The 27,681-nt window shown below is 39.8% G+C and overlaps 1 protein-coding gene across 1 annotated transcript in view; it reads right to left on the bottom strand.

The window, feature by feature from the left end:
* Window positions 1–249: 249 nt before the first annotated feature.
* The window catches only part of APPL1 (adaptor protein, phosphotyrosine interacting with PH domain and leucine zipper 1), a 31,508-nt gene continuing 4,076 nt past the window's right edge, over window positions 250–27,681 (bottom strand). The window contains exons 2-22 of the mRNA XM_081899995.1: window positions 24,435–24,533; window positions 23,494–23,553; window positions 22,761–22,832; window positions 21,026–21,113; window positions 20,552–20,593; window positions 19,911–19,969; window positions 17,933–18,079; window positions 17,315–17,397; window positions 17,058–17,216; window positions 15,395–15,583; window positions 13,068–13,110; window positions 12,438–12,494; window positions 10,368–10,459; window positions 8,936–9,118; window positions 6,092–6,141; window positions 5,094–5,268; window positions 4,956–4,992; window positions 4,474–4,620; window positions 4,281–4,331; window positions 2,601–2,690; window positions 250–1,212 (exon numbers count right to left, since the gene is read on the bottom strand). Coding sequence (XP_081756121.1) covers window positions 1,063–1,212; window positions 2,601–2,690; window positions 4,281–4,331; window positions 4,474–4,620; window positions 4,956–4,992; window positions 5,094–5,268; window positions 6,092–6,141; window positions 8,936–9,118; window positions 10,368–10,459; window positions 12,438–12,494; window positions 13,068–13,110; window positions 15,395–15,583; window positions 17,058–17,216; window positions 17,315–17,397; window positions 17,933–18,079; window positions 19,911–19,969; window positions 20,552–20,593; window positions 21,026–21,113; window positions 22,761–22,832; window positions 23,494–23,553; window positions 24,435–24,533 — 2,073 coding nt within the window. The 3' untranslated portion in view covers window positions 250–1,062. The remainder of the gene's footprint in view (window positions 1,213–2,600; window positions 2,691–4,280; window positions 4,332–4,473; window positions 4,621–4,955; window positions 4,993–5,093; window positions 5,269–6,091; window positions 6,142–8,935; window positions 9,119–10,367; window positions 10,460–12,437; window positions 12,495–13,067; window positions 13,111–15,394; window positions 15,584–17,057; window positions 17,217–17,314; window positions 17,398–17,932; window positions 18,080–19,910; window positions 19,970–20,551; window positions 20,594–21,025; window positions 21,114–22,760; window positions 22,833–23,493; window positions 23,554–24,434; window positions 24,534–27,681) is intronic.

Here is a 27,681-nt window from a genome sequence, read left to right as displayed (position 1 = left end):
CTATTGTAAAAACAGATGCACTGTTTTGTATTGATAGTATTACTTTGCTGAAGGAAAAGGCCAATGCATGTTTGATATAACTAAACTTGTCATGCACTTGCAATTAAAAATGATCAAGAAGAAGAGGGTCAGCATAATTTTCCTCACTGATTCAGCAGGTTTACTGTAAAAGCACTTATGCTGTATGTGGAATTGTTCAGTAAGTCTTGCTAAATGGTATTTAGAGAAATTGTGCAAATATGGGCATGGATCACAGAATCAGTTTTATCTAAAATAATAGTTGGCAATGTCTCCATACAAATTGTTCTTCTCATCTATTTGTATTTGTTACAAAACAAATTCGTACATTACCAAAACACATGCTGCAATTGCAGCCTAACTTCTAATATGTGCTTTAATGTCTCTGACACCCTCCACACCAAAGTGCTCTGAAGTATAATGCAGAATAGCCAAGGGCAGTACCACCAAGTACATTCTCAAGTAAAAATAGCATTGCAGCATTACCAGTTTTCCTGAACTTTTCTCTATTGGCAATTCATTTTCAGACATGTTTAAACTACAAGCAAGCACTGTTTCTGTTCTCAGTAATCTTTGGGAATCAAAATGAACTTTGAAAAAATAAGAACTAACAAATTTATTATAGCAGAGCCCTTCGCAGACTCCACTCCACTTCATAATATTAAATTTGTTAAGTCTTTAAAAGAGTCAAAGGACTCTTGTTTTTGCCACAACACACTAAATGGTTATCCAATGCAGGTTGAAAGTGAAGACAAAAGCTTTTGTCTATTATGCTTACCTTATACCAATTTTTTCCTCATGAATTTATCTGCACAGCAAGGCAAGTGAAGAAGAAAAAAAGATCCATATATAGCCATGTATACTTCTGCTAAGTTTCACCATGGTACCTTATGATATGGAAGAAAGTCCATATTCACATTAAGCTGGCTGTTTAAGAAAAATCAAAGCACAATGGAGTTTCATCTAATAAAGCAAACCCACCACCTTTGTTTCTCCGACTTTCCATGTCAGACAACAGGTCCGAGGCCTTGCGCACCAGTCACTTCATGCTTCAGATTCTCGTTTCTTCTTTCCATCTTCTCCCAAATCACTGTCTTCCGACTGACTACTGCTAAGGACTACAAACTGTCCCTCCCCAGAGCTCTGGTTGGATCTACTAGAAGCAGCTATTAGCCGGCTTTGCTCTTCCAAATCCTGAAAGAAAGCATTCAGTTTTAAATGGGACTTTCCATTGTAATTGCATTTATACAGATTTATGCTGTGGAAACACTTGGAATACCAGTGTAGATTTTGATCACCACATCCCCCAAAAGGTATTACAGAACTGGAAAAGGTGCAGAAAGAGTAGCCTACAAAGGAAGTTTACAACAATGTAAGATTTTTGTTTTAGAAAAAAGGTGAACAAGGGAAGTAAGGGAAGATACAATACGGTTTTATAAAATTATGGATGGCATGGTGAAAGTGATTATATTAGAATCAGGAATTGTTATCCAATGAAGCTGAATAGTGAAAGATTCAGGAAGCACTTATTTATACAATGCACAGCTAAAACTATGGAATTTGCTACCACATGATATGCAGTAGCCACCAACTTGGATTACTTTAAAAGGAGATTGGACAAATTTATGGAATATAAGGCTATCAATGGCTGCTAGTCATGATGGCTGCATACTACCTCCAGGATCAGTGACACCATGGCCCAAATTCAAGGGATCTTAAGCATTAGCAGAAGCCACTGCCAGGGCTCCCTCGAGAGCTTTCCCTGCCTCCTTTCACCGTGTCTCCCTCAAATCCACTCCAGAGAGTCAGGAGAACTACTAGGAAACTTTATAGGGGGAGGAGAGTGTGGAATGTTCTGTCTGGCAAGCCAAAATCAGAAGGGTGTGACAAATTTCTCACCATGTCTCTGAATACCAGCTGCAGGGAAACAATGAAGAGGGCTATCGCCATCATGTCTGGTTTGTGGGCTTCCCAGAGGTATCTGGCCAGACACTGTGAGATAGGATAGGCCTTTGGTCTAGGGCTATTCTTAATGTTCTTATATATAATAGGCATACGAATAGTGCAATGATTTTCAACCATAAAAGACTAGCAGGAATTTTACTATGGCCACCAAACCATGAGCTATAAAACTGGGCAATTCTTGGAAGACTCCAGGGCATGAAGACAACCAGCCTCCCCCACTGCTTGCCTTTTCTCCAGTAACTAGTTTTCAATGCTTCTCAATGCAGATGTTCTACATGTCTCAATTAATTCACCCAGTTCCCTTTTAAAGCCATCCAAGTCTGTAGTTATCAGTATATTTTCTGACAGTGAACACTAAACCTTCATTATGTGTTATGTGAAGTAGTGCTTTCCCTTGTCTATCCTAATGTACTGCCATTAACTTCATTAGGTGAATACAAGCTCCATTGTGAACAGAGAGAAAAATCTATCCACTTTCTCAGCACTTTCATCTCCTCTGAAGGCCCAAGCTCATGCAAATTCTAAAGCTAAATTTGCATTGTAGTTTAGTTATTAGAACAAATCTGTTTTCTTGCATACAAGTTTTTTTCCAGGTAAAATTTTGGCAAACAACATACCTTTTCTATTTGTTTCTGTTTACTGAGTTCTTTTTGTTGTTTCTCTTTCACTCTATCCATTTCTTTCTGCTTTTCTGATGTTCTGCGATCCTGGAAAATTAAAAAAGGCACAGCACATTAATAATTGTTAAAGTAATATACTACATTATAAATACTTGATGAAAAATTGCCTTAGTATGTTATATAATATGTTCCATGGAAAGTTTCAATTCAGAGAACTGATGTACGTAGCAAATATTTTTAATAAATATCTGCTGCTGCCCTTCAAAATAGAGGAACTGCCTGCATGATTCTGCATGATTCTTCTGCACCATCAGATTACAGCAGAAAAGCAATAAACTACCAGACCAAATAATTTCTAGACCGGACACTGTTGGCAACACTACCAAATACTAGTTTGAAAAGGAATTTCTTGCCTACTTTGCAATGCTGCAAGTTTTTTGTTGCTTTTTAAAATGAAAACTCAGCATGATTTCATAGTGACCACATGCCATGAGTTAATAATACTTTAGCGGCAGATAGTAATGAAGCATGTCTCAAAAGATATGGCTGGGCATTGGGTAGGGATTTGTAAAGCCAAAAAACCTGGAAAAGTGGTTTCAGGCAGCATGTCTAGTCCTTAATTTGAGACAATGGCCTTTAAAGGCTTAAGGAACTATGTTCCTGTAAATTAGAGATGTCCAACAGGTCGATCGCGATCTACTATTAAATCCCCAGGAGGTTTTGGTAGATTGCGGTTGATCGCTGGGTCCCTTTTCTTAGCTTTGGTAAAATAGAATCCGGCTCCGGCCCCCTCGCCCCACCCTCCATTGTTGCATGATCTACAGAACGGAAGATAAGAGTTTACTCAGTGAGGCTGTTTGTTTCGCCAGATCTGCTGGTGAGTGGCTGTTCCTCTTTTTCTCCCAAAACCCATAGCTTTCCCCCTCCCTACAAAAAAGTCAACAACTTTGACCTGAAACCCCCCAAAATGGGGGTAGATCGCTGTCAGTTTTTAATTCTGTAAGTAGATTGCAGTCTCTTGGGAGCTGGCCACCCCTGCTGTAAATATATTCCTGTTCTCTAGCTCAGGGTGGTTAAATGAGGAGTCCCAAAGGACACTTCTAATTTTGCTTTGAAGTTAATACGGTTTTTCTTCTCCAACTCCTGATAGCTAGCAACTCATGCCAAATGCAATGCAGATCTGGATTGCTTTACTAAAGTGTTTGCTTACAGGTATCTCTGTAAAAGTCAGTGATCTGGATGTTCCAAAAAAGTTAAAATTGAAATCATAGAATAATTTGCAGCTTACATCAGAAAAGTTTCTGATGGCCTAAGGAGTGATCTACTTTAGCATCTTTATTTTACTTGTATTTAGTAAACAAAACTAAAAAACTTTCCAACTGCCAAGCTTGCTTAATATATTTCCAACTGGCATCCATTCACTGTTAATAAAGAACTTATGAAACAGAAATGTTTCTGCAGGAAAAAAAAGCACTGGAAGAAATGCAGGCCCATAGCACTGGTCATAGTACATTTAAGAGGAAACTGGTTAACAGAACATGCTAGAAAAGGTTAATAGGCAAAATATATTGTGTTATTGAAGATGCCTAAACTGATGGCCTTCATGTTCCTTTCAGCTCATTAATTCCGCAGTGCCAACAGAATGCATACATATTTTACATCAAATGAAAGTCTTACCAATTCAGCATGAAAGGCAATCTGTTTTGCAAGTCCCACAGAGTCACAAATCTAAATGGGAGGAAAAAAAGGAACACACAGTCAGTAAACATGATCAACTATGACCATCTTTAAATATATAATTAAATCACATTGCTGCAAGTATAGAATAGTTCAACATATTGGAGAACTTTAGCTGGAACATGATAAATACCTTTTCCCCTTCATTATTTGATTCGAATATATAGCAGACTGAAGTTGGTCTACTGTCTGCTCTTCCTGCTGAAGTCCGAAGCACAAATCCAAAAAGCCGTTTGTTTTCCTGGTGTGTGGCGTACAGAACTACATTTGGCAACGGAAACTGTTAAGAAAAAAATGAGAGAACTTTAAAGCTCATTGAATACCAGATAAACATATTTAATGTTAGTTGCTGGGCCAGATGGGAGTTGTAGTTCAGCAACATCTGGAGGCTGCTGTTATAAGTGTTACAAGTTACAAATGCTGGTGTAAATGTGACACTACTGAATGGATGTTATATGATAAATATGTGGAACCTGAACCTGTTAAGGTGTGGTAAAAGTACACATAGTAAATAGAAGGTAAGCTTGGGTGCAACTTATAATTGACAGAAAACAGAGAGTGTATTGATGTATCATGAAGCATGTTTCTATAACTGCTTTGATTTTAGCAACTCACCCTGAGTCTTGTAACTTGCGTCTGAGGGTCAATTAACCTAAAAGTGTTAATTTAAGAAACTATAAGTTATGGTACAAAGAAAAAGAGAACTGTAATTAAACACTGACAAATGTGCTGGTTTGGAATGAGAATACTTACTTTAAACAATCACATGTGACCAACAAATGTGATTCTGTCATTCTGAAAATGTTGTGTATAGCTCGAGCTGCTAGTATTTGGCGCATTGTTTCATAAACAACATCAGGACTTTCATCCGACTTCACCTCCATGGATCCAAGGAATCTTACAATAAATAACTGATGTAGGATAGAATCTGGAGCAAGCACATATTAAACAAAATGATATGAACAACGTCTGGGCTTTCTAGAAAACCGGTGGCCTTGGCCTAACAGAATAACAATACGCTGCCCCAATTTTCATACATTTAATTCAATTTCAATTACTTTAAAAGGATATAGCAAATTTAAGCGTTCCCCAATCTAAGGACAAGAAAAGGCGCTGTCAAATGAAAGCTGTGCTTCCTTGCCTTTGGAGATGAAGACAGGAGTATGCAAATCTGAACTTAATATATTGTTTATCTCTGTAGATCATGGCATAAGTGCAAGATTGACATAGGTTAAACACGACATGAGATTCTCCATCTTGAACCTTGCTTGACCTTGATACAAGCCTGATGCTAGCCTCATCTCAGGAAATACTTCATGCCTTGCAAATCAAGCTGCTAGCAAAGTCTATCCAAACTCCTGAATGGAGGCCTTCAAGCTAATGGTACAGGAGGCAGACAAAGAGATGGTTCAGTTAATCGCTCACCATCAAAAGTCTTTCACCGTTTTGTCAAGCAAACAGGATGGCCAGTTTTCAGTTATTTTCTCCTTAGGATGAACAAGGTGTGAAATGGACAGGAACACTGGGAAAAAGACAGGAATTTCTAGTCTCAAAGCCCACCCCACTTCCCTACTAGGAGGCATTAGCTATGAAAAGTATTAAAACTCCAACTAGGAACTGTTTAATTCTGTTCAGGCTCAACTGCAAAAGTGTTTGCCAACACTTTTCATCAACACATTTAGAAGAAGGAGGAGGGGGCTACAGAGATTATAATTAAATACATCTTCAATTTAAGTACAGTTTTGCTCTACCTTCTGTTTCTGATTTGGTTCCTCCAGATTCTCCAAATGGATTTGTTCGTCTGTCAATAATAATAAGAAGAAAGTGATTCTTGCACACTGAATCCCAAGAATCTAATTCTGTATTATAACAAAGCAACGATCAATATTTTAAGATCATGTGATGATACATGCAGCAATGGGTTTCACAACACAAAATTTTTGAAGATCTATTCTACTGAAGAACTGCTGCACTTCAGTAAAAATCAAGTGAAAAGATCAGTAGCTTGGAGTACCATCCCAATGTTTTAGCTAGAAGATCAAAAGCAACCCATGAGAAAGTTTTATGTACCTCAATTCTAGTCTGATAAGTTAGCTAATTTTCTTTCACTTGAAAAATACAATGCAAGATTGCAAGTTGCAAACAGAGCAAAAGGCCATCTTCTCCAGTCAAGAATGCATACCATCCCATTTATTTGTTATACTATTCGGTTATAAACAACTACCATTTAAAATACAGCTTTCTGAAAGCATTAATTGGATTTAGTCTTAAAAGAAACATGGGCTACACATGACTATCAGCAGACGTATCATTAATTGTAGAATTATACTTGCGAAAATTCTCTAGGCTTCTAGTGTGTATCACAGGCATATGAAAAACTTTAACAAAACTTTAAAATTGGGTCTTATTTTGTTAATAATACTTTTGAATATAGTGGGTGGTATTGAACTAAGTTTTACTCAGATTAAATTTACTGAAATTAATAGGCCCAACTTAGTCATATTCATTAATTTCAGTGGGTCTATTCTAAGTAAAACTTAGCTGAATACCACCCAATTGTATAACACATTCAGAGCTTATGTTTTCAAAATAGTAGGAAAAAAGAGAAAAAGAGCAAGTTTCGCTATGTTAATTTTAAACAGAAGCCCCTTAAACAAATAAGCAGCAAATTATTGGTTATCTCAGTTAAATTGTGATGCCAATTTATTTATAGCAGTTTCTCAGGAAACTTTAAAAACTGCTGTCTTTTCATGGATAGGAACTACTAGACTGAATTTTCTGACTGGAGTTTCCAAGTGCCATTCACAATTACAACCAGAATGCATCTGCTCAACACAACTAAATGTATCAGAATACTGGCCTTCAGCTTTGGGGGCAGAACTAATCGAAGTCTGAGACATTTTCAGCATAGTATAAGAAATTCACTCAGTTTAGCAATGATCACTCAGTTCTGGACTTTTCACCAAAATAGCTTTTGTCTCCATCAGAGCAAAGCTCAAGAAACTGAGCTTCATTACTGTCATTGCACCTTGGTAGTGGTGTTCAAATGAGTTCTTGGGAACTTTGTATCACAGACATTTTATTTCAAATATTAAATATGAACTCACACTTCTTCTGCCAACAGTTCTCTTTGAGTCAATTCTCTACCTGTTTTGAACTTTTCTTAGTGGTAACTGAAATTCACTCATTCCTTTACACAAAAATCCCATACATCAATCCAAGTCATAACTGTCTCAGTCAGCACCTGGCTGTCCCATTATCTATCACGAGGGTGCCTAAGGCACCACATAAAGTAGAAAGTAGTGGTTCTCCTCATGCTGTAATTTCTGTACAGAGTAGAAGAGTCCTAGCACATTTGCAGAGCCATAAGACAAAGACATGCAGTATTTTGAGTCAGATACTGCCTGTTCCTGTTTTAGCTTTAAAGCTTCTCTATCACTTTCCTCATTCTCCATTAAGACTAGTCTTCATGTTACAAAACTGCATTTATTGGAGCCTTGTAGATTTACAGTAGGTACTGATTGCTGCTTCATTTTTCATATATGTAAAAACATAATTTACTTATCTGGTAAAAAGCAAATGCTTAAAATATTCAAATTTAAAATAAAATTATTGTGGGATAGGTAAGAAATATATATCTTTAAAAGCAATTTATCTTCCTAGGAGATATGACCCTAGAAGCCTAGATCATTTTCACTAACCTTTTTAAGCTTAGGATGACAGTCATCAGTCTGACATCACTACCTGGAGGCAGGGCTACCACATTTCTCTTGAGTTTCTAAGAGGAAATGCCCAAAGTGCTGGGGCAAGCAAGCAGTAGGAAATGAAAATATGGGTTGTTTTTTTTTTTAACCAAACAGGTTGAAGTTTGCTCAGAAGGATGAAAGAAGTCTGCTGCAAGAATTAAGATATTGCACATAGAGGTTCAAGCACACGCTTTTCCATTTGTGCATTATTTTGATTTTGCAGCTCTTCTCTGACAGAAGGGGCCCTTGCAGATCTGTCAATCCTAGCCCTTAAAGGACTGAGCCAGAGTCTGTGGAACCAGACACTTTCAGAAGCCAGCCCCCTGCCCTTACATGCATGCATTCCTCACAGAGTTTTAAACAGGTAATGGCCATGTCAACATACACCTTAATGGTGGCTACATGCTATTCTGGTTTCACTCTTAACCAAAGATTTGATATTTGCTTCAAGGCCTTAAACTTAAAACTTAATTAAAAGCAAGCCCTATTTAAGACTAAACATAGTTAAAGCTGATGAAAGTAGTTGATGGTAAACTGAAAGCATACAGTCATGGTGGGAGACCGCAAGCTATCCCCCAGCATGCTCCTCACCCCATTAAAGTAGCACTGGACATGTCTCCCTTATTGTCTGCAATTTGGTTTCCCCATTTTAAGTTGCTGTAATATGTATTTTATCTTCTGTAAATCACTTTTGAGTGGCACATAAATTATCAAATACTGTAAAGAATTGTGAGCATTAGTCTGCATAGGCTCAGATACATCAGTGGAAGGCATTATATATTGTAAATCAGCAGCATTTGCTTCAGTTGTGTTTTGGCACTTGTACATCTTTTGTTGCTCTTATCTTACCTGCCTGCCTGCCCTGAGGATTTTGCTTGGCCAGGTTGATCTTCGCTTACTGGAGAAATAATGTCAAATTGTATAGGAGTGTCAGGTGCAACAAGAGAGTCCAAGGAAAGAGCTGACAGAGATGCTGAATCAGATCCCAAAGACCCAGTGCTGCTAGTACGAGTCGTGGGAGGACGAGCCTGTCTAAAAAAAAACATCAAACCACACAAGTAAGAACAGAAGGAATTTTCTCAAGCTATACAATGTTTTATGTTTCATTGGATTCTGAGGAAATCCCTAGTCATCATCACTGTCATCATTGATAATCACTTCCCTCCCACTTACCAATCTGAAACTACCTGCCAGTCATCCCACTTCAAGTCAGTATGATGGTTTTAAATAAACAGTTTCAGGATCATGGAAACACCCTAAATCAGGATTGCCAATGCAGTGCCCTCCAGATGCTGGACTATAATTCCCATCATCTCTGCCCACAGGCCATGCTGGCTAAAGCTGATGGGAATTAGATGTCCAACAACATCTGAAGACAGCTCAAAGCCTATCTAACAGTTACCCTCACCTTCAATTCAGAAACCTTAACAGAATGGTCATGAAGAATAATAAGCAAGGGCCTAAATAAGATAATGTGATAATTCCTCAGATCATGTCCAGGTCAAACAGGCTATTAAAGTGACATACCTACAGCATCCATTCCATCAAGCTGTAAGAGAATTATAAAGATAGGACTGCAGCTCCCTTCCATTAGCTCTGCTTAAAGACAAGGAACTTTATACTTCTCTCCAAATGCTCCCATTCCTATTGTTCTCTGCAATATCTCTGTAACTTAAGAATTAGTGCCCAAGCTTGCTTTTTAAAGAAATTAAATATTAACTGCAGCTGGAACTCAATATTATGAGAGTTATCCCATATACCATTCTCCCAAATAGTACCTACTAATACATCAGAAACACATAATAGGGTAATTGGAAGTATCAACTCCTATCAGAAAAGAAGCAATAGTGAAATGACTAAATTGTTAGATACAGCTTGCATGGAAAATTACTTGACACTCTGTCTTAGCCTAACTTCCAGACTTGCTAAAAGGGAAATACAAAGTGGAAGGGGAAGAACATCCCAAACAGGACAGTTTTAGAAACAGCCAACAAACTTCACAAATCCAAATTGATACTCAGACAAATCAAAGAATTTAGATTATCAGCAAGCTCTCCCTAAACCAATGGGAGCCACTTCTGCAATAAGAGACCATCAATGAAATGTTTTTACAAAGCTGACTTTGAGAGCAAATGCATGGCAATTCATTGCAAGCTTTAAGTAACCTTCAGTGATATTTTAAAACAACCCCAAATAATCATCCAAACATCACTGGCTCCTGGAGAAATAACCAGGATTGACTGAACATAATCTTTAAACAGTCTGCTGTTTTACAACTTACACAGCTGGTCTCATGCTCTCATGTCTCTGTTGGAAGGAAGGAGAGGGGGTAACAGCTTCTAAAGCCGACTGATTTACACGTGCAGCAATTTCCTATGTTTGCAGGGAGGGCGACAAAAAAAGGAGTTTCCTTTCAGTTAAATTTGAATATACACTTCTCACTGACAGTCATATAGAAGCTGTGTGCCAACTGTATTTTATCCTCTCAAAATTACTTTTATAAATAATTATATTTAAATCTTTACCCTGCTCCATTGTAAGCATTTTGGCAAATGCAGTACACACATAAGGGTGCAAATGGCATGTTTCTAGAATAAAGAGCCTTACTGTACAAGAAAAGAATTCACATCTCAGAGCTGCTTCGCATATTTCTTTCCCCAATACAGAGTGATCTTTATAGTGAAAATGCAATTTATGAACATCTAAATGACAGCAGAGGTGTATTTATCATATACTGATGATGAAGCTGATCGATACAGGCACCCCCCTCCCTACTTACACAGGTGTTACTCACGCAGCGGCCTGGAACATAAGTATAAGCTGACTTTTTCAGCACATTTTTATGCTGAAAAAGTCCCCCTTGGCTTATGCTCAAGTGAGGCAGGCGGTGGAGGCGGACGAGCGGCCAGAAAGGAGCCCTTTCTTGCCGCTGCTCCTGCTGCCAGCCTCTCGCAAGGGCAGGCACAGGAGCTGTGGTTGGGAGAGGTGCTGCACTGTGCCTCTCCCAACCGCAGTTCTTATGCCTGCTCTTGTGAGCAGCAGAGGTGGCGGCAAGATGAGCAGCCTGAAAGGAGCCCTTTCAGGCTGCTCCTTCCTCCTCGGCTGCCTTTGCCGCTGTCGGTGGCGGAGGAGGAGGAACGAGCAGCCCAAAAGAAGCCCTTTCGGGCTGATTGTTCTTCCTCCGCCGCTGCCACCACCACCAGGTTTGTGGTGTGGTGAACCGGCTTATACTCAAGTCAATAAGTTTTCCCAGTTTTTTATGCTAAAATTAGGTGCCTCTGCTTATATTCAGATCGGCTTATACTCGAGTATATACAGTAAGTGGGGAGCACCCTCTAAATGCCCTCTCTGCCACTTTTTTTCCAGTCCACACCAAAAATACTGTTTCCAGCACTGAGACCAGCTGGAACCTGGAGGATGCACAGAAAAGTGGCTGCTGCTACTGTGCTAGTACACACATCAGCTGTTAGTTGGGGAGGCTGAGCAGCTTAAACAAAGCCCCCACTGTGCCTCCAGTCTCTTTGGTGCTTTCACCGCCCTCACTGGCATCCTCTTTGGGCTCCGGGGAGAGTCTCCTTGTAAGCCACAAAGACTCTCCAACTCTCTCCCACCATTTCCAGGTTTGAATTTAATTACTTATTTATTTACCAGCGCTGCATATATCACACATGAGTCAACTGTGTGTAAATAGTGGGGGGCAGCCTGTATAGCGTTTCTTTTCTACCAATCTTATTAATTTATTGGCTGGAAAAAGTATAAAATATTTAAAATGGAGCAAGTAAAATTAATCTTGAATAATTGAGGCTGTCTCATTATCAGTACTCTAACAAATTCCATTCATTCTCTCCAGTACAAAGCATTACATCTGACTTCATTATGGCTGAGAAGGAGAAACTCCATGAAATACAAATTGCCTCATTTTCTAAAGAAACAAGTGCAAAATTATAGGTAAATTTTAGTAACTGATTTTTGCCATGCAAGCCTTTGGTATGTCAAGGATTCATTTACGGTGCACACAATGAATGAACTGACAAATTGAAGTTACAGCTAAAGTTGTGTCTCTGAGGCAGCTACAACACTGAAACAGAAAAGCTGAACAAATGGAAAACAAAAACAAGCAAGTAGCTCTAAATCATCATATGCTTAGAAAGCAGTGTAAGTTGCTTTAAATCGTAAATGTAGGTTTAAACCTGAAGTTTCAAACTCCGTACCAGAACTAATTTATAAAACATTCCTCTTAATTTCCCAGCACAGACTAGATTAGGAAATTTCATTAAAACACAAATTTAACTTTTCATTTATGTTTATAAATAAAATTTACTCTGACATTAGAAGAAATAAATAACATTACCTCTGGGTTTTCGGTTAGATAGATCTGTTTGGAGATGTTGTTTATTGTACATATCCACTGAAAAAGAAAGCCAATAGGTGCAACTAAGTTTAAAATAGTGCAAAATCTTCTTCCATATTTTTCACTCCATTTTCTCCATGTAATTTGTTTCCTCTACATGTTCATATTTAACTTCTGAAGCAGCTAATTTTTCAGGGAGTTTAAAAATGTGATTCATCTGATCACATGGGGCAACAGTGGAAAGTTTAATCACAGGAAACCAACAGTAGAGAGATTCCAAATAATGCTGTTTTTAAAATAAAAATTATGGAGCAAGCTGTTCATACCTGGTCAAAAGTACACAGAATAAGTCTAATAATAAGGTGAAGAATTAATCTCGTTGTGCAAGCTTTTCTTGAATTACTTGGAATTTGGTTGGTTTTGGAAGTGAGAATTCCAGTTATGACTCTCTGGGTACTTTTGATGATGCCATTTTTTATCTGCTGTAATAAGGTGTGCTGAATTGGTTTTACTGTGGTGGTGCTTCACTGTGTACTGTATGTTAACCTGCTTTGACTGGGGCCACATAAGTCTTTGAAGCGCCACAAGACAACCTATAATTTTAGCACTCATTCTTGTGCAGCAGCTTACCTCTTCATAATCTTTTCTGCTCTCTGCCTGAAGAATTGAAGACCTGGCAGAAAAGTAAGTAAAAATGAACAGATTTAAATGTATTTTTCAAGGGAAATTATAATATAATATAATATAATATAATATAATATAATATAATATAATATAATATAATATAATATAATATAAAGAATTTTGATACTATTTAGGCAGTGTATTTCTTTACTAAATAAAGAATTGACACTTTGCTGCTTTCTAAACTATAGATAAAACACTCCAGATAAAATACACTCCAGGTGTATTTTTCACATTTGGAAAGTTTATTTATGTGCCATGGGGCTTACCAAGTCCCAGGGGTGAATAGCACATATCCAGCTGCGTCCATAAGCTAAGCCAGTGTTTCCCAACCGGTGTTCCGCGGCACACTAGTGTGCCGCGAGCCGTTGCCTGGTGTGCCGTGGGAGGGAGGCGGGCGAGTCCGGCGGTGAGAGGCGGGGTGGCGGCGGCGAGCACACGCGGGGCGGCGAGCGAGCGAGCTCCCAAATCCCATCGCCGCTCGGCGCTGGTGTTGGCAAGTCTTGCGCACCGGGGGATCTCCCCCCGGGAGCGCAAGGCTTGCGGGCGGCAGCTGGCAGCGCGGAGCACGGGGCGCCCTTCGGAGGGCTCCGCGTGCTTCGGGCAACAGGCTGCCGCCCCAAGCCTTGCGCACCTGGTGGGAGCTCCTGCCGGGCGCGCAAGGCTTGCAGACACTCGCCCGAAGCACGGGGAGCCCTCCGGAGGGCTCCCTGTGCTTCGGGCAACAGGCTGCCGCCCCAAGCCTTGCGCGCCTGGCGGGAGCTCCTGCCGGGCGCGCAAGGCTTGCAGACACTCGCCCGAAGCACGGGGAGCCCTCCGGAGGGCTCCCTGTGCTTCGGGCAACAGGCTGCCGCCCCAAGCCTTGCGCGCCTGGCGGGAGCTCCTGCCGGGCGCGCAAGGCTTGCAGACACTCGCCCGAAGCACGGGGAGCCCTCCGGAGGGCTCCCTGTGCTTCGGGCAACAGGCTGCCGCCCCAAGCCTTGCGCGCCTGGCGGGAGCTCCTCCCGGGCGCGCAAGGCTTGCAGACACTCGCCCGAAGCACGGGGAGCCCTCCGGAGGGCTCCCTGTGCTTCGGGCAACAGGCTGCCGCCCCAAGCCTTGCGCGCCTGGCGGGAGCTCCTGCCGGGCGCGCAAGGCTTGCAGACACTCGCCCGAAGCACGGGGAGCCCTCCGGAGGGCTCCCTGTGCTTCGGGCAACAGGCTGCCGCCCCAAGCCTCGCGCGCCTGGCGGGAGCTCCTGCCGGGCGTGCAAGGCGCTTGCAGACACTCGCCCGAAGCACGGGGCACCCTCCGGAGGGCTCCCTGTGCTTCGGGCAACAGGCTGCCGCCCCAAGCCTTGCGCGCCTGCCGGGAGCTCCTGCCGGGCGCGCAAGGCTTGCGGACAGCTTCCTGAAGCCTGGAGAGCGAGAGGGGTCGGTACGCACCGATGCCTCTTGCTCTCCAGGCTTCAGAGAAAGCCTGCATTCGCCCCATAGAACGCACACACATTTCCCCTTTATTTTTGGAGGGGAAAAAGTGCGTCCTATGGGGCGAAAAATACGGTACTTTCTTTGTGTTTATTTGATGCCTATTAAAGAGAGTTACTTTATATATAGTCAATATAGGCACAGAGTTAATTTTTTAAACATTTTCTAATGGTGGTGTGCCTCGAGATTTTTTTCATGAAACAAGTGTGCCTTTGCCCAAAAAAGGTTGGGAAACACTGAGCTAAGCAACTGAGACAGCCACTCACTGATACAAGAGTGGTAAAAGTCAGCAATCTTGAGGTGTCTGTTATAACAAGAATTTGGCCCTGCCTGGGGTTGTGCAATACTGTCCTCTCAGTAAAAGAACAGAGGCGGCAGGCAGGCAAGCAGCAGATAATGAAGAGTTCAGTAGAAAATAATCTGGGGTTAGATAAACAAAAATAATTTTAACTAAGAATCTAAAATGGTAATATACAAATATAAACATTTGTTTTAATGAGCCTACTCCAAGTAAAGCTTGAATACAGCATATCCTCTCATTTTTTGGACTACAAACTTTACTTAAAATTTCAGTATACAGTATGATATCAAGTCCTGAGCAACTGATTTGATTTAATATAAACACTTTAGATTTTACTAAAAGTTTTACATGCCTGCCATTTTCTCCAATCTGATGGACAAAAAATGAAACCTCCCTCCCTTCTACCCACACATTCTCTCTTTAATAATCCCCCCCCAAACCCAAAGTGCTTTCAATTTTCTCTCTAACAGCTACATTAGTTAAAACAAAAGAAACAAAATACAAACTTTTTGCCATCAAAAGAGGTTATCTGAAAGCAGTATCTTCGGTCTTCACAATCCACAGCCATTACTGAACAGTTGTCTATATCCATAACAAGTCCTCCAGCTACATCACCTCTTGCCTGACTCATTAGGTTTCCACCCTGAGTGAAGTAAAATTGTCTGTCCCAGCTGGAAGACACCAGCCCCGTTTTACTGAAATAAAAAAAGAGATGAACTTAATATTTTACTAGCTGGAGGCGAGCATAGGCAGGCATCTCCACACAGAAGAGCTTTCAGAAATCCAAGGCCTGGTGTAAAGTTCATATCATCACTTCCCAATCTAACAAGAGTGTGCATGGCAGCTATTTTATCAGTCAAGTGCTTTTTATCAGCTCTGGTTCATAAGACAGTTTTGGTCATTCCTGGACTGATATAGCTGTGCCACTGTGGTTCTGGCACTGGTAGCCTCAATGCTGGATTATTACAATGCAATACACTTTATGTAGGGGTTCCCTTGGGCTTAGTCTGGAAGCTGCAGCTGATACAGTAAGCAGCAGGTAGGTTGTTGATTCAAGGTTTTGCTTCTAGCATTTAAAGTTCTCAACTTGGGACCAGGTCTCCAAGGAGACTGGCTGACCCCATTTTTTCCCTGCCCAGCAACTGTACTCCTGGAATGGGGCACTGATGAGTGTGCCACATGCTCTAGAGCAGTGTTTTTCAACCACTGTTCCGCGGCACACTAGTGTGCCACGAGATGTTGCCTGGTGTGCCGTGGGAAAAATTGAAAAATTCGAAAGATTTAAAAATAAAGTATTTTATAATTTTTCATATTTCTGTTTACTTACTATTTCATAATAAAGTAATTATAAAATGCTTTCTTTGTGTTTATTTGATTCCTATTCAAGATAATTACTTTATATATAGTCAATATAGGCACAGAGTTAATTTTTTTAACATTTTCTAATGGTGGTGTGCATCGTGATTTTTTTCATGAAGTGTGCCTTTGCCCAAAAAAGGTTGAAAAACACTGCTCTAGAGATGCACTTAGTATGTACTAGAAACCAGGCTTCTAGTGTTGTAGCTCCAGCCCTCTGGAATAAGTTACCTAAAATTAGATAAGCACCTAGCATCTTGGTATTTAGGGCACTATTAAAATATTTTTGTTCAAGAATGCTTTCCCTGAAGTGTGGCCCAGTCATGTTATGGAATATTAATGAAATAATTATAATAAATTATTTTATTGGTGTTCAGTTTTCCGACTTTGTAATCTTTTGTATCTTATCTGCTTTAATACCTTTTGGCTGTGAAGCTGCTTATAAAACTGCAAATAAAGAAAATAAAAAGTCTCTACCACATGAAGACAAAAGCATACGCATTGCATTTCAACTTTGTAATCTAAGCATTTACTGGCATTCTAGCATAGTTCTTTAAAAATACTTTGATTTCAAAAGTTCTTTTTGCAAGTTCTTCTATTAAATTTTCTGCATCAGTTGCCATGAAATGTAAGTATGTCATTTCAAAATAGTTTATTCAACATAGTGTTAAGGGAAAGATTAGAAACTTAAACCACTTCAAATATTTGGAAAACATAGGAAATATTCCTATTTTAAAATGCACACAGCAATAATTCAGGTCCTACAAACTAGCTTAGGCTGTTGCAATACAGACAGAGGAAATTGATTCTTACTTTCTTGCATTAAGATAACCAGCTTTCCGAGTAAGGTGCCGCTGGACAGGAAATTTTGTAGGATCAGGATCTGGCAGGTACAATGGGTCACTGGCTGCCTCCAAGTCTCCTATAGTCTGCTGCATAGTCTCTACTTCATGGTCCATTTCCCTACGAACACTAAACAAATTGGGCAAATGCATTAGTTTAACTGTAATAAGTATTTTTTTAACAAAAAAAGTTAAACCATTCATTTTAAAAGAAAAAAGTTAACTTACTCCTGAACACTTGTCCCAATATTTGTTAAAAATTCTTCCAGTTGTTCAGAAAGATTTTCTGAGCCCATCTTAAAGAAGCTTATCTTTTAGAAAGGAGAATCAAATCATTTAACAATTAACATTTAGGTGTGTATAATGGAAATTAAGATTCTATTTTTAAAGAAACAAAAATATAGCTACAGATGCAGAGCAGGATAATCAGTCACAACTGAGAAAAACACAACCCCTATAAGAGACTGTATTCACAATTTCTCCTAACTAAAATAATAATCCCCACTAATTACAAGGAGGAAGAACTATACAGACTGTACAGTGTTTTAACTTCTGTTTATATATGCCTTTATCTCCTCAAAAAGCTTAGACAGATTCAGTCTCCACAATTTATCTAAATGTTGGGAGTCTCCCCACATCTCACCCGTCACACTCAAGGACTGGTTCTGTCGATACTAAATGCAAATGGTAGCACAAGGCAGTCCTATTTCCTCATGTACTGAATTTTCATGCAACTGGCATATTTATTTTTGAGGTTTTAATATTTTAAAATTGTTCTAAGCATCAAAAACACTCCTATAACACTAGCACACCTAGATGTACACATCTCATTTCACAGACATTCACCTGAGCTTGCATGTATCCTAACAAGGGTTCCAACATAGCAATTTTCTTCTTATACTGCAGAGTATTTAATGCACAGAAATAATGCATCATGGTCTGATGTTGTTTCTTCCGGGAAGTATATACATCTTCTGTAACCTCATACTTGACCTGAGGAGAAACAGAATTTCTGACTCAAGGCAGTGTATTGTGCCAATGAAATATTTGTTTTACATGACATTTATTAAGTAACAACTCTTTTTTTATTTTATTATTAACATGTTATGTTCACAAACACTGTCCTATATAACTAAAGTTACACAAACCATAAAACAATTAAAATAATAAATTAAGATCGACAGAGCAATAAAGCCAATCCCAAAGCAAGCTTAACCAAATCCTTCCAAAACCTTGGAGAACAAGAATGTTCTAAGTATCCCATCAAGGATGTGGCCACCTGTGCCTCAAGGGAGAACTAGTGCCCAGAGTCAGGCACAACCACCGAGAAGGCCCAGTGTAACCTCCACATACAGCAAGCAACACTCACCAATGAGACAAGAAGGGCTCCTTCAGCCAATCTCAGAGCTCAGGCCGACTGATATGGGTAAAGACGTTGCATCAAGTACGTAGGAGCCAAGTTGTGCAGAGCTTTGTATGTTAACATACACCTTAAACTAGGCCTGGCAGCATATAGTGTTAGATAGGCTTCACTATAGAACATATGCACCAGCTCTCTTCTGATTGGCCTCATCATCAAAAGCTCAGTAGAAAACCAAGGCACAATTTAGGCTCTGGAATGTCAGGTGTTTAAGAGCAATCCTGCCAACTGCCTCTCCTCTCCACCTCACCATTCCACAGCAAAATCAGGGCCTCAGCAGGAGCATCAGACATGTTAAACAGAAAACCCCCCAGCAAATTCAGGAACTCATGAGATTTCATAAGCGTCTAGGGGTAGATCATACTAATCAGAGGGCAATTGGGTGTCAAGTAAAACTATACTAGGAAACACTCCATCCATGAGAAAGTATTAAGGACAACCACCCCAATCACAGAACCAGATAGGTCCACTGTGTGGCAAAGCCCAGATCAACGATCACCAGCAATTGGGCCACTGTATGAATATAATAATACCCCACCCATCTGGCTGGGCTTCCCCAGCCACTCTGGGCGGCTTCCAACAAAATACTAAAATACAGTAACCCAACAAACATTAAAAGCTTCCCTGAACAGGATGCTGGACTAGATGGACCACTGGCCTGATCCAGCAGGCTGCTCTTATGCTCTTATGACATAGCCACATGGTTGCCATGGAGGCCATGAATTCCTGAGCTGGACCTAAGAAGACAACCTCAGTGTGGATGCTGAAGTCCTCTGTACAACTGTCTGTAGATTCTCCAACACCACCTTTGAGACCACCTCAGCCAGCTTTGACAGGAAACTATTGGATAGTAGGGTGGGTGCTATACCTAGAGGATACCTTTTTTGTCTCTTTGGTCCAGCACTAAATTCCAACCCTCAAATTTAGCACTCAAGCACACTAGCTTCCTGTAAAAGAGATGACATTTTGATAGATGCAACACCCCGTTCCTCTACCTTTCAGTCTATGCTGGTGCTGCACCAAATTACCCAGGAGAGGGTAATTTGGAGTTGGTCCACCCAACCAGATCTCTGCAACAGCAAATCGGCCTCCTTATTCATGACCAGTTGTAGTTAAACAGGCATTAAGCTCTGGAGATTTAAAATATAAACACTTCATGTTTTAAAAAAAGAACTAATGCCTTCTCCCCATTCTGCTGTATTGAAATACGTATTTTCAAAGAAAAATCCCACATGACGCCACATTTACAATGAAACAATATATATTTTCTATGCAAGACTGTCTGAACTGCTGGAGGTGTGTAACAGTTAATATAATTAAGCATGTGCATCATTTAAGAATTACCAGATTTTGTAGCCATTTTATAACATGAAATCTAAGTGCTGTATTGAAAATTTCTCAAACCTTCTCATTTTCTCTTTTTTTTGACAGTCGACTATATCTGGTGATGGCAGTATCATGATCTGCAAAATGAAGTTTACACTGCATTTGAGTAGCAGCTACAAAGCAATTTAAGTTTAAGAGACCCTCAGGGTCTCTTCCAACTCTACAATTCTATGATACTGTAAGTGCTTAATTTAAGGATAAAATAAGCTTCTCTTCATAGAAGTTATGTTTCACCACCCACAACAGAAATGTTTAAATTATGAAATGCCATAGTAGGATATTTTAATACACAATAGCTACTAAGATTTCCCCCCATGCGTTTAGTTATTCCAGAAGTATTTTAATAGTTTTTGAGATATTATTATGGTAAAAGTTTGCTAGCAAACTGAATGTCAAGGGCTTGCCAACCTGTAAAAAGTTTCCTCCCATCCACTGTGTTTAAAATAACTATGTCTTCAAACTTTCAAATTAAAGGATACCTACTTCAGCCAACAAATTAGCAAAAGAAACCACTGAAGCTAGAAATGGAGACTATGTTAATGCTTCACTCCTCTCAAAGCTCTGCACAACATCTGTAAAGCCTCACTATTTTCAAGAGTTCAGCCATACGTCATAACATTAAAAAAGTGCCAGAGAATTAACATTTAAGGTATACTTACCATTGCTTGAGATCTGAAAAACTTCTTTCAAAGTCAGAATCTCTGAAATGAATGCATTTTATTTAAGGAAGCACATAATATCAAAGCAGTTTTGCTAATTGTACTATAAACTATAGAAAAATACTTGATTCAGGGTTTTATAATTGGACAACTGAACATTCAGCACAGAACACCAATTTTGCAACTCTATTTTTGAAAAAAAGATCCAAGTAAATGTGCATAAGGGTTCAGCCTTACATTTCTAAATGTCTAATAGGCACTGACTACTGCCTATTTTCTTTTTCAATTAGCCTACTTTTCGACTCAAAAGTGACTCTGAAGACCAAAAAACTGCAATGAATAGTAATTTTCAAAGTATCTAAAATATAATACTGGAGTTCTGTTTACTGAAACCAGAGTATGTCATAAATTCAAATTGTGTGAACTGAAGCATGATCAACTTCTCTACATCATTTGTGACAGCAACTACCGTACCTTTTAGATCTCTTTCCTTGAACTGGGTAATGGGAAACATCATGGCATCAGCTAATTGAGTTGATAGTACTGCATGACAAGAACTGAGCTAAGGAGAGGGAAAAACCACAAAGGTACACAATTTTATCTGCAGATAGAGATTTCTCCTGTTTCACAAATACTTCAACTAATGCAAACATCAAGTTTCAACTGACGATAACTTACAAGTCTTCATTAAAAACAGACAAAGAGGGCACAATCCAGCCAAAATTAAGCACTTCAACATTCTAGTAATGCCAATTAAAGTTAAATACAGCCACCCCAGTTTGCACACCCTTATCTGGAAGCAAGTGTCACTGAACTCTCTGAACAGATATGCATAGGGTGGTCCTTATAACTCATTTCCTTCATAAAGTCTGTCCTATACTTTCAACCTTCAACAGGTTTTAGTTTATTTATTTGTTTCCTAAAATTTGGTTGTAAATTCATTGTAAAAACTTCAAAGTGGTTATTCATGGTATTTGTGTAAGTTAGGCAGCAGCGTCATTTGGACAGGGAACACCTTATGAATTTTGTACAGCAATCAAGGGTCTAATTATTTCCCCCTCCCCAACCCCACCAATCTCTCACACCTGGCCAATGTCCCTTCCCCAACTCCTGACCAAACTCCCCACCTCCTCCACCCATCCCACACCAAATCCCAGCCTGCTTCTTTCACATCTTGCTCAAACAGCTCTTCCCTCACTGGTTGTTATGTGTTTAATGGAGATAGGGTGCATGAAAGTGTGATTTGCTGAAGCACTCTATGAAGCATCCTCACATTCCTTGAGCAGCACTTAAAGAACGGTGAGACGTGCTTCAAATAATGGTGGCCATGCAAACTACATCATCACACCTACAAAACTATAGTATAGGGAGATAAAAAGCACAAAGAGGCTTGCCGATCTGAAGGTCGGCGGTTCAAATCCCTGCGGCGGGGTGAGCTCCCGTTGCTCGCGCCCTGCTCCTGCCAACCTATCAGTTTGAAAGCAAGTCAAAGTGCAAGTAGATAAATAGGTACCGCTCTGGCAGGAAGGTAAACGGTGTTTCCGTGCGCTGCTCTGGTTTGCCAGAAGTGGCTTAGTCATGCTGGCCACATGACCCGGAAGCTGTATGCCGGCTCCCTCGGCCAGCAAAGCAAGATGAGTGCCACAACCCCAGAGTCATCCACAACTGGACTTAATGGTCAGGGGTCCCTTTACCTTTACCTCATTTGATACTTACATTCTGAAGATTAAAGTAACATTTAACATAGGCTAAAAGCTTTCTCTAACAGCCACCTGTCTCTTCAACAGTTAAACACCAATTTCTTCAGCCATGAAATGCTATCACCAAAAGAACATAACTATAAAACCTGACTTCTTTCAATTTATCAGGAACTACGCCATTTAGCGCGATGGGGTACCAATCCTAAACAAGGCCCTCTGGTACAATTATAGCACTAACCATGAATAACAAGTAGGATGTTACTCTTAAATGAACTTAAAGAAATGCAGAAAACACACATGCTTTGTTGCTTTAGAAGCACAACAGGCCCTTCCTAATTTCAGGCATTCTACTGAGACTCCTCATTGAAAGCATCAGAAAAGGGGAAGAGTCACCAGTTTTACATAAAAGGCTCAGTATGAATTGGACTATTGCAAACCATCGCTATGATTTGTAAATACATAGACAAATGTGAGTCTAAAAAAGAACAGCAGAACACATACAAACTTACCTCATCTATCACTTTTGCAAATTGCTGCAGTGTAGAATTCATAACTTCATCATCACCTCCCAAGGGAAAGCGCTACCAAAACAAAAACATATATTTTACTCAGAAGTTAACCTCCATTTACTTTTCTTATAAAGATTTAGAACAACACTCCAAAGCTTTAGTAAAATATGATGGTATCTAATAGCACCGATATGCTCAAAGAATGGAAATTCCTGGATGATTATAGGCCAAGAAAAAATGTATTTGTGGAACTTTTTTAAATGAACATACCTGACAAAAAGACAAGTTAGCTGGTGTTAGTAGAATGCTTATGTTCTAAAACTGAAATGTTAAGTCTGCTTATTCGTGGTGGTTTTAACTCGGATGCTGTTTCTTTACTAGTTAGATTCTGTGTTTTTAACAGTAAGCATGACATGAAGAAATTAAGCAAATGGAGCTTTCCCTGCCTGGCACAGAAATAAAGAAACAGGAAACACTTCACCTCCTTAATTCCCACATGACTGACTACTTTTAAAGCTGAGGTAGTGAATGTGTGTTGCTGAACTACAGTTCTGATTTTCACTGGCCAGACTGGCTGGGGCTGATGGAAGGTGGGAGTCAACCAAGGACCACCAATTCCCTGCCCTGCATTAAATGAACATAAGCTGATCTAGTATAAGAGGCTAGCAATCTTCAGATTGTAACACAGAATTGTAGAGTTTTAAGAACATAACCCAAATATGTTCATTCATACCTGTTTCTCATATTCCTTTAGAAGCTTTGAAGTCAAATGTGTTGCTGCACTTAATTCATTCTGGTTAAGAAGAAAAAAGACAATAAATATTTCCTACTTTGCACTGATAATGAAAATATACTGTAGATGTCATAAAAACACCACACAACTGCAAAGAGCCACTCTGGATGCAACATTCTGGATTATTTAACCATGGTAAGGTGGTGCTTAGCTATTAAGTAAAAAATATATATCTTTTTTGTCATATCATAAATTTCACACTTTTGAACCAGAAGTTGCAGATACCAGGCATTTCTAAGTTAAACCAACAATACATGATCACACTTAGATTGCTGTTAAGCCAATGTAAAAGGGACCATCATTCAAAACAGAAGGCAGTATCATTCTCTCTAACAGCAAGATTAGTCCCCTGCCAATCAGTTTGGAAGAAAACCCAACAAATGAGAAGGAAGGTTGCTGCATCCCCGGGGGAACGACAAGGTATGTAGAAGTATACATATATTAAAAACTACACCCACAAAAGGGGCAGTTAAATAATAATAATTAGGTGTGCATGCATGAGCTCATATGCGCTGTGGTGGTGGGGAGAGAGGGAAGAGGGAGAGTGGAGTTCAGGAAGGCAGTTATCATAGCTTTGGGAGCAGCCTCAGAACTCTGAAAGGAGCAGCTGGATAGTGCTCCAGAGCAGGTGAACAAGTTAACCAGGAGAACAGCAGCTGAAAAAATAAGCAAATAAAAAACAAGGAAAAGATACATATTCACATGGAATGTCGGTACAAGGCAGTTAGTAGTTGGAGTGTGAAGTAATGGACAGAAAGGGAAAGAATAGAAAGAAAAAAAGACCCCAAGACACATATAGAATATAGAAAACATAAAACACACTATTTTGGAGAGCTAACTCAAAATTAGCTAACATATGCATTCTGCAATGATCACCCTACCTGTGCATCATAAATTCGGTGCATGGCTTGATACAGCTGGCTAATGTATCTGGAAATGGCTGCAGCATCTTCTTCAAATACACCCAGCAAGGAACGTGTCTAAAAATAACAAACAATGTACATTTATAACATTAAAATTATAGTGTAGTAGCTAGATTTTAGTTTCCATTTTTAAAAAATATTTTTTTATTAGTTTTCCAACACAAATTAAAAACAAAACAACACACACACATAAACAAACAAAAACATATAAACATGTATAATTTCAAAACCTCTTTTTCATAAACCTTGCTTCTCGGACTTCCCCTTACCTCCCCTTTTCTGCATCCCTGTTTTAAAATTTCTTCAACAACTCTTCATACCAATTAATTAATTACTTATTTTCTTTTTAAGCTTCTTCTCATACTTAATCAATTACAGCTGTAATTCTATATTTTCCTTTCCCTTGACATTTTAGCACTCATCAATTTTACAACAATTTTTAAGGTATACTTTAAATTTCTTCCAATCTTCTTCCACCGTCTCTTTTTCTTGGTTACGGATTCTGCCAGTCATCTCCGCCAGTCCCATGTAATCAATCACCTTTGTCTGCCATTCTTCCAGCGTGGGTAGTTCTTGTGTCTTCCAATACTTTGCTAAAAGGATCCTTGCTGCTGTGGTGGCGTACATAAAAAACGTCCTATCCTTCTTTAACACCAATTGGCCGACCATACCCAGGAGAAATGCCTCTGGTTTCTTATGAAAGGTACATTTAAGTACCTTCTTAATTTCATTATAGATCATTTCCCAGAAGACTTTAATCTTCGGGCAGGTCCACCAAAGGTGATAAAAGGTTCCTTCAGTCTCATTACATTTCCAGCATTTATTATTGGGCAAATGATAGATGATTTTAGTTTCCAGTGACTCAAAACATATTGGAATAAAATGTATTGCTACTAGGCTTTTGAAAATCGTCTAGCAGTCATGAAGCAGAAAGCACCTCCTAAGACACTACCACACTTCTTCAGATATACTTCTTCAGATACAGATATCCTATCTGAAGAAGTGTGCATGAACACGAAAGCTTATACCAAGAACAAATTTAGTTGGTCTCTAAGGTGCTACTGGACAAACTTTTTATATATATTTTGACTGCGTCAGACCAACACAGCTACCTACCTGAATCTAGAATTATGGATAATAGGTTCATCGATGGCTACATGCTGTAATAACAAGAACTTGGACTCATGTATTTGAAGACAGCTTATGCTTCCAGTTAGGGGAACCTGATGACAAACAATAGGCACAGCCATTTCCAGCATGTCCTCCTTGTGAGCTTTCCATCGACCTAGCTGCTATTGAAGACCAAGTACAAACGCCTCAGGTTACAAACGCTTCAGGTTACAAACTCCGTTAACCTGGAAGAGTTACCTGAGGTTGAGAACTTTGCCCCAGGATGAGAACGGAAATCGTGTGCCGGCGGCACAGGGGCAGCAAGAGGCCCCATTAGCGAAAGCACGCCTCTAAGAACAGTTTCAGGTTAAGAATGGACCTCCAGAACGAATTAAGTTCGTAACTAGAGGTACCACTGTACTGGAATATATAGCTTCTGGTCTATGTAATACACACACACACACACACACACACACACACACAGGGGGAGAGAGGGAAAAACTAATTTTACAGCTTCTGGTTCAATTTAAGATGTCCCATAAATTTCAAGTTTCAAAGAGCATAAACTTCTGTATTTACTTCTTCTTTTTTGGGGGGGGGAGGAATAAAATCATTTATTCTATATTCTATATACTATTAACAAACTCATAGGTCACACCCACATTTTACATTTAAAACACATAGCTTCTTCCCCCAAACAACTGTGGGAACTATAGTTTGTTGAGGGTGTGGGGAATTGTAGCTGTTAGGGTAAACTACAGTTTTCAAGATTCATTGGGGGAAGGCATGTGCCTAAGTACATGAATGTGATCATAGTCACTTGATCTTAGCCAAAAGGTAGAGAAGTGATGAATGTGACCAAAGTCAAGCGCTGACCCTTAAATAGCCAAAACAGCTATTTAACCTTTATGCTTGCAGAAGTACAAAAAAAACTTTAAACCCTATGGTGCAGACCCATTAACAACCGTGCATACTCGGTGACAACAGAACATTGAGCAGCTGTTTGAAAAAGGGAGGGATGGAGCAGGAATAGGGAAGCTACAGTCCTCCGTGTTGTTGGACTCATCAGCTCAAGCCAACATGAACAATGATCAGGGACATAGGTGTAGGCAGGATTTATTTTGGTGGGCAGGCTTCATATTAGTGGGGGCAGAACCTCAGTTAGTTAAGTATTTGTATTGATTTACTTGCTCTAGGGGGGCAGATGCCCCGCTGCTCCTCCTTGGCTATGTCCATGGTCAGGAATGATAGCTGTAGTCCAGCAACATCTAGAGGGCCACAAGTTCTCCCCCACTGGCCTGCTTTTTTCTTATGTCTATCATAGATCATTATGGATTCCAAAGGCGGCATGAAATCTATTTCAAATGCCAACACCTATAACGTATGCCCTACTTTTTGTATTGCTGACGATGAGCTATTTAGAAGTGTAGACATTAAAACTGGAGCCACCACCGATCTCTATTTACTTTGGGATTTAAATTGGAATGACAAACACTACCTAGGTGTGCTTGTAAACTACTAATCAGCTTACCATGGACACTTGCCTAACATCAAACTTGCTGTTCTTTTGCTGCCAGAAAGGACACTACATTTTTAGCTCATCTTTTATTATTCAGCTATATGAATTTTTACTTGATTGGGCAAACACCATTTTAAATATTTATGTTTTTATTTGTGGAACTGTTCTGCACCTCTGGAGTAGCAGAACAGCCTTTATGCTGCTATTTGAGTACAGTGGTTTTTGTCCTAACATGGTAACAATACTATACCTGAAGGAGCGTCTCCACACCCCCATTGTTCTGCCCAGACACTGAGGTCCAGCGCCAAGGGCCTTCTGGCTGTTCCCTCACTGGGAGAAGCAAAGGTACAGGGAACCAGGCAGAGGGCCTTCTCGGTAGTGGCACCCGCCCTGTGGAACACCCTCCCACCAGATGTCAAAGAGAAAAAAAACTACCACCAGACTTTTAGGAGACATCCGAAGGCAGCCCTGCTTAGGGAAGCTTTTAATATCTGAAGGACTATTGTATTTTGTAATCTTTGTTGGAAGCCAACCATAGTGGCTGGGGAAACCCAGCCAGATGGGCGGGGTATAAAT

The sequence above is a fragment of the Podarcis melisellensis genome (genome assembly GCF_964234715.1).
Source record: "Podarcis melisellensis genome assembly, chromosome: 2".
In the NCBI taxonomy this organism is placed as follows: Eukaryota; Metazoa; Chordata; class Lepidosauria; order Squamata; family Lacertidae; genus Podarcis; species Podarcis melisellensis.
Note: the sequence above shows the minus strand (reverse complement) of the source record. Positions and strands in the feature narration are given on the sequence as shown.